Source organism: Fulmarus glacialis, unplaced genomic scaffold, assembly GCF_000690835.1.
Source record: "Fulmarus glacialis isolate BGI_N327 unplaced genomic scaffold, ASM69083v1 scaffold41158, whole genome shotgun sequence".
Taxonomy (NCBI): domain Eukaryota; kingdom Metazoa; phylum Chordata; class Aves; order Procellariiformes; family Procellariidae; genus Fulmarus; species Fulmarus glacialis.
Window position 1 is genome coordinate 36,315 of NW_009228401.1, and position 7,098 is coordinate 43,412.

Consider the following 7,098-nt stretch of genomic DNA (forward strand, 5'->3'; position numbering starts at 1 on the left):
TATATTGCCAACACAGACCTGTTTTACATGCCTTGATTGTTAATGAATTACCTACTCTTAATCTCTCTATAACGTACAGTTGACTTGCACCTTAAGGAGGTCATTTGATTCTTTTGCAAAAGTAAAAGCAACGTCATTTAGCAGCAATTAAAAGCGCCTTGAGGGAGACTTAAAAAAAATACAATATCCAATTAGAAAAAGCCATACTTTAAACATTTGTACAGGAATAAGTTGCTGAAATTTAACTGAAAATGTGACATCTGTACAACAATTTACAATAGAGCTAGAAGGGAATTTATCATTATTCCTGCATAGAACATTATACATGACCTGCTTGCATTTGGTTTCATACTGTTGCTTGCTTTTACCAGAAGTCTGGAAAGTTTCACAAGTTTCAATACCACAGCAAGTATAGTATTTTCAGAAAATTGAGCGGATTTCAAAATTAGCAATCTATTTGAGAAGTAAGTACCAGGAATTCCATATCACCCTTCCAATCTAAATTCAGTGAAACACCACCACATTTTTGGAGGTATAAGCCTGAGTTGCCAAATAAAATACTACAATTTTATCTGAGGAATCTGATACAGAACATATCTTTGACCGTCTCACACTCCTTCCTTTGGTTTCAAAAGATCAATGTCTTGGAAAGATGGCAGTTTACTTAGTTTATAACCAGGCACGGAATTTTTCCTGTGTTTTCAAATTTGCTCACTATCCTTTTTTATTTAAATAATGAAAAACTACCCTTCATGTTAGAACTTTCCAGTATCAACCAAATGTACTTTAAGTATTAAAAAGATTATTTACAATGTTCCCCAGAAAAAACTAAAAACCTTTTCTTCAGTCTTAAACACAGTATACCTGTTAGTGTGTAACAGGCAGTGTCATCCTTCAATGTTTAAAGGTATTTCTCAGAAGGGTACATTTATTCACAGTCCATGATCCATTCCAATCATACAAATGACACTATGTAGGAGGACTTCAGTCTGAAAACACCGTTATCAAACTTGTCCTGTGTAAAAACACTCAAATGCTTTCAAGCTCAAGTCTGAATCTGGAAACTACACAAAGGTATCATGCCATTCCTCGGTTGGAGAAATTTCAGTACGAAATAATGCTTGAAGTAGGTGGTGTAGGGGATGCTGCTAGCCCAGTCATATGCAAGTTTCCTGAAGAATTTGATCTCCTCATATGAGGGAGAAGATAAGGATCATTAGCCAGCTGGTGGACATCAAATCTATCCTCTTTTCGGTATGCTAAACAGCGTCTGATAAAGGCCTAGAAGAGAAATGTAAAAAGTTACAATTCCACTCCAAATAATTACATCTGCTTACAAGCAAATATGCATGTTCTCCTGGATAAACTAGTTTCTAAACAAATGCTTGTTCTTATGTAATTCAATTCAAATGACAGTGTAACATTTTACTACCGAGTCCAATGAAAAAATGTAACGTCACAGCAGAAAAAAAAAATCAGCAAATTAACTGGCTTCAAATAATCACACTTCAAATATGTATTTCCATGTTTAGGAACTATATTTACAAGTAAAACGTTAGCATCTCAGACAATTAGAATTCTGCATGTGTTATCCCTGAACAGCTTAGTAAAATCAGAAGCACATGTCAGAGGATTGAAAAAGTAGAAAGGAGCTCCACGGAGCTTCTAAAACCACTCAGCTGTGTGGTAGATGAAGAGTAGATGGAAGATGCAGGGACAGAATTTCAGTGCTTTAGTTGACCTTTGAAAGCAGACATTACCACACGTGCCATGACAAAATAGAGCAAAACGTGAAATTTGACAATGGTGGTTGCCATGTTCAATTGGCATTAAATAACTAATAGACTATTTAAGAAACCACTAGCTAGCTGGAACTCCTTTCCCAGAAAAAACTCAATCCCATGCACTTAAAAATATCTAATAAATTCAAAAATTCTGTAGCTAGCTTCAGGACTGTTCTTGAGACATTATGTTATCCTACGTTTAGGTCCATACGATGTATGCCAATCATTTTGTGCCGAAAGTTTCTGTAAAGTCTTATATCTAGCATACACAGAACATTTGGTCTCCTGAGAGCCTCGGCTTCAACATTTAATGATAGAAAATCCTTATTATTGCTACAGAACTGATTAGCACATCATTACTTAATTTAGAACTTAATTTAAAAGAATTACATCTCTTTTCTTTGATAAATCTGTTCAGCTGTTTGTTCTTTGCTCCAATTAAAAACTGGAGATTAAAGGAAAAAGTCTGTGATACAAGTTCCAAAGAATCCTGCTAGAATTTACTTCTGTCGTTTACATATCCAGCATGAACAAGGTACAAAATAAAAATCATGCACATCTGTTAATATATATTCACATGGTCTTGGACATTATGGATTTTAATCAAATTCTTCACAATAAATCCTTCATAACAGATGAATTGTTAGGAGTTGTTTGCAAGATCCTCAGAGTAACAGTTTGTGTCCAAAATGTTTATAAAATATTTCATGCTTCTGTGGCACTGTAGACACATGACTGCGATGCAAAGGAGAACATTGCACAAAATAGGAAAAAGTGAGGAGGATCAAAGGACAGTTGCAGTCTGAAAACTAACTAACAGTGTCATTTCAGGTTCCATATTTATTTCATCTCCATGTTTTCCAAATGAGAATTTCAGTTTACAAGCTGTTCTGTTCCAACTGCCAGGCCTATAAATCTCAAAGACAATTTGGATTCTACAGAGTCATCATAAGTGGTCTGAATTTACAAGTTAGTCTGAAATTGTTTTATAGCATTTCCACCAGAGAATAATTTCTCCCTCTCTCTTACAGCTATCGTGACAATATTAATAAGAGTGGAGGACACTGAAAGTTTATTTTAGTCTTTCAAACAAACAAACAGAACATGGAATACACAGAGAATGTAAAATAAGTTGCCTATTCTCCATGCTGAACTGTCTACTCTTTCTCTACATCCCCCATATAAAAACTACTAATTACAAAAAATGGCAAAGTTAAAAGACAGGGATATAAACTGTTAACATGTAATGTTATCAGTTATATAATGTGTATTTGTCAACTGCATTCAAGGGACACAATTTTTCCAAACGGGGGTGAAGAAACAAAAACAGCAAACAAAAAACTCAACCAAACAAAAAACCCAGGACAAACTACAATTCTTCAAGCAAATTTTCATAACCTTAACTGCAACTCGCTCAACTAACACTACTTTTAGAAAACATAACCAACAGAAATATACCACAAATTGTAACAGCGGGTTTATGTACCTAAAAGACTTATTTTCTTGGGAAGTTACAGCCTCTAGAAATAGGTTTCCTTTCCTTTCAATCTTTAGAAGCTAAATCTTAATCATTCCTAAATTTTTTGCAGCTTGCGTCTCAAATCCAAGTATGTTTAATTAGTTGCTGAAACTTGAATAGGCATTCTACTATCCTGGCATTTTTTTCAACAAGCACATCTCTATTTCACCTGGCAATTAATATATCTTTCAAAAATTGGGACAGTTTTATAAACAAGTAACACATATATAATGTTTTCTTCCACATTCACAGAATTGGATTAGTGTTACGGATGCTCAGAGCAGCAATCATTTGGGAAACCACCTTAATCTGTTTCTGAATAGCTAGTCTGTGGAGATGAGTTTGATACTACAGGTGTTTAAAAATAAGATTTTTAAATACAAGAAACATTGCCATCCACATGTTTGCGGCAGATCAACTATTTCAGCAGTCTTATTTCCTGAATCAGCATCAACGTATCTTATAGATTCCTAATCTTAAGAATTTATGCTTCTAAACTCAGCTTTGAGTTAATACACACGTACTATGACCTTTCAAAGGGAAAAGTGTTAGCAGGCATATCCTCCAGGTATTTGGTAGTCATATAGTTCTTCAAGCCAATAAGGCTGCAGAGAAAAACATTCACTATTTTCAGAAAGAGCTTGTTACTGTTAGCAGAAGTATTTCACAAGAACTTCTAGTGAGACAGCTTGAGTGAGACACATAAGGTCCTCTGGGAAAAAGCAAAGCAGACAATTTTTGAGGCGGCCTACTTTAAAACCGCTTGCAAATTTCTGGAATATATATAGTCTCGCTTTGAAGTACATAATGTCGAGAAGTCCCAGAATAAGTTTGCTTAAATAAAAACGTCAAAATACTAGTTCTCCATTACGTTTTCCTACACGTTTAGTTACTACATCCCACAGCATTTTTAAGTTAACAGCAATTTTACAGCTGAATCCTTTATGATGAATGTTTTAACTGTTACTCAGAGATCATATGAAAAGTTACCTTGGCTTCATTGCTTACAACAGGTTTGACAGGGAATTGAACTTCTGTGGCTTTTAATATTGTATTTTCTTGTAAGATATCTTGCTGTGATTGATTGTGGCCAAATGGCTGAAAAATAAGCACATGATTTTCTTCATGAGAGTTATCCAACTACTTTGATTTCATAAATATTTATGCTATAGTAAGTTGTTGCAGTGTTAATACAAACTGCTAACCATTCAGTAAATAATAACGTTTCAGTCAAGATTTTCTACATTTCTTGCAATATCAACACACACCACCAAAAAGTAACACAAGTAATTTTCCACGTAGATTCATGTCTTTATAACTATAATTCAGTCTACTGGAAATAGGCATTTACACTAAAACTTTAAGATTTTCAAACAACATTTTCCTTACCTTTCTACCATAAAGGCATTGGAAAAAGATTACTCCAACTGACCATACGTCAACCTTATTAGAAATCTTTGGTGGCTCTTTGCCAACTACAAAACACTCTGGAGGCAAGTACCTGGAAAACAAAACATGCATCTCAGTGTCTGCAAGTAGATGTGTGGCATCACTACAACTTGTTCAAGTATCAAATTATACAAACACTTCACATACATATCTCTGATCTTTTGACAACTGTACAGTTGCCTTACGATCTGCATTCTGACATCTTGCACACCCATCAAAACTGACATTACCGTTTTTGTCTAGTCAGTCAGTCAAATAGGTCTATTTCATACAAGCACAAATACTAACATTCTTTACCTAAATCACTAATTATCACTTTTTTTTTTAATTGGGATCCTAGGTTAAATATGAACTTTCTCCATCTTTCAGAGCAAGAAAAGATGAAAGTCATATAGGGCATTTTACAGCAAGGCCTGTAAAGATAATATAGATATGGCTTAAAGACCCTTTACCTAAGTTTTTAGTAAGAATGATGACATTAACCAGAGGGTTACATGGTAGACAAAGGTGATTGCTATTTCCATTCCCATAATCTGCAGGAAGCCATACTTAAAGAGCTGAAAGTTGAGGAAGTTCCTGTGCCATTCCTGAATTACAAAAGAACTGGTGAAATGGAACCTCCTTTAAAAAACAAACAAAACCTCCCAAACATATGAATACGGGGGCAGTTAAGTATTATTGACTGTAATATCTAAAATTGAAAAAGGCATAAAAACTATTAGAGCAACTACAGACCAGACATTCTTTCATTAACAGCATATAAGGCTTTACAAGAAATTTTGAAGAAATATTTGTGGAAATGGAAATAAGCAGAAAAACGAGATAAGAATGCAACACAAATACGAATTTCACACAGTATCACAAAATCTCCTCTGGAATACTCGTGTACAATTCTGATTACAACAACCAAAAAAAGTGAGCTTCAAGTGATGCAAGTGCAAAGAAAGCTACTAAAATGATATGAAGAATGGAGAGCCTACAATTCAGGGAAAAAAAAAAAATCTATAAAACCACCAAGGAGCAAGTGCTAGGAAGGGAAACAACCTACTTCAGGGAGGACAGTGTTGGTACAGGAACAAACAAGTATAAACTGGCCACAAATAAACACAGTCTGTAAATTAGAAGATTAGGTTTCTAATGATCAGAGAACTGAGGTTACGGAACACACTTCAAATCAGATTACTGGGGACAAAACACCAACTAAATTTAATACAAACGTCTGTAAGTTTACAAAAGAGATAATGTGACCTAACTGCCTGGAAAGGCAGGTGACCGGACCCAGTGACTGAGGAAACCCCTTCCAGGACTACGCTGCTGACAGTTTGTGCAATCTGCTCTAAACAGACTCATCTCCCACCTCAAACTCACTCAAAATATTTCCCTCCTTAATGAAGATTTTGGGCTCAGAGAAAGTGGGAACTAGAAACGCAGAGATTCATCACGAACCTGTAATGGTCACAGACCTTTTTTGATGTCTTAGTTAAAATGCCTGTGGCATTTTAGATTAAATCCAAAGGCCAAAATTTTTTTACATACATTCTTACAATAAAATATTTAAATTGGTGTTTAAATAGGTAAAGCATTAAAAAGAGTAGCAAAAGCCTAACACTTTAAAATACTTAAACTTGAATAACCGTCTTTTCACAGCATGTGCACTTTGGCATTTGTCCAAGAGTATGTGTGTTTTCTTTTCTTAAAAAATCTGAAGGAAAAGGCAAAAACTCTATTACGTGCAGCTTCCTAATATGGGAAAAGTTGCAGAGCAAATGGGAATGACACTGGCTTCTCTGTTTAGAATTAGGTTTCAGCTCCTGCCTCTGATCTTGCTACAGGCAGAATGAGGAGGAAAAGAGCAAATGAATTCACAAGTAATAACCTGGCCAATACAGGCTTTCTATTCCACCCACTCTGATACAGCTACCATGCATCCAGGCTCAAAGAGCTACTGTGCCACGAAGAAGCTGCATCTTTAGAGAGCAAATTCTAGAAACAGCTTTTCTGTAAGCAATGAAATGCTTATTGTCATTCCTGTTCTGTAGGCAGCTCTAAAACTTCAGGTTTTTGGGCAAGCATGCAAGTGCACACAGGAAACAAATCACAGCTGCTGAGCTGTCATTAACCTTTAGGATGGAAGAGTAAATACTCTTTTGTCCTAAGGACATTACCTGCTGGTAATCCCTGCTCTAAGATTTCCAAGGACTAAGCACCCACACTTAATCATCATAGCTCTGTCAAACGTCTTCAACCAGCTGCAGCCAAAGATTAAACACCTGCTTCTTCAGGGAAACCATGTTTCTAAATCATAGTGATCATCTCCACATTTTTTAATATATTTTTTTATATATA

General features: G+C 35.3%; 1 protein-coding gene across 1 annotated transcript; it reads right to left on the bottom strand.

Moving 5' to 3' along the window:
• Positions 1-500: 500 nt before the first annotated feature.
• On the bottom strand, positions 501-4,804 carry LOC104080922 (serine/threonine-protein kinase tousled-like 1; the record flags this gene model as incomplete). Its single annotated transcript, XM_009583468.1, has 3 exons — positions 501-1,281; positions 4,294-4,401; positions 4,693-4,804. Coding segments are annotated over 3 exons (397 nt in total), but the record flags the coding sequence as incomplete, so codon positions are not given.
• Between the last annotated feature and the right edge of the window lie 2,294 nt (positions 4,805-7,098).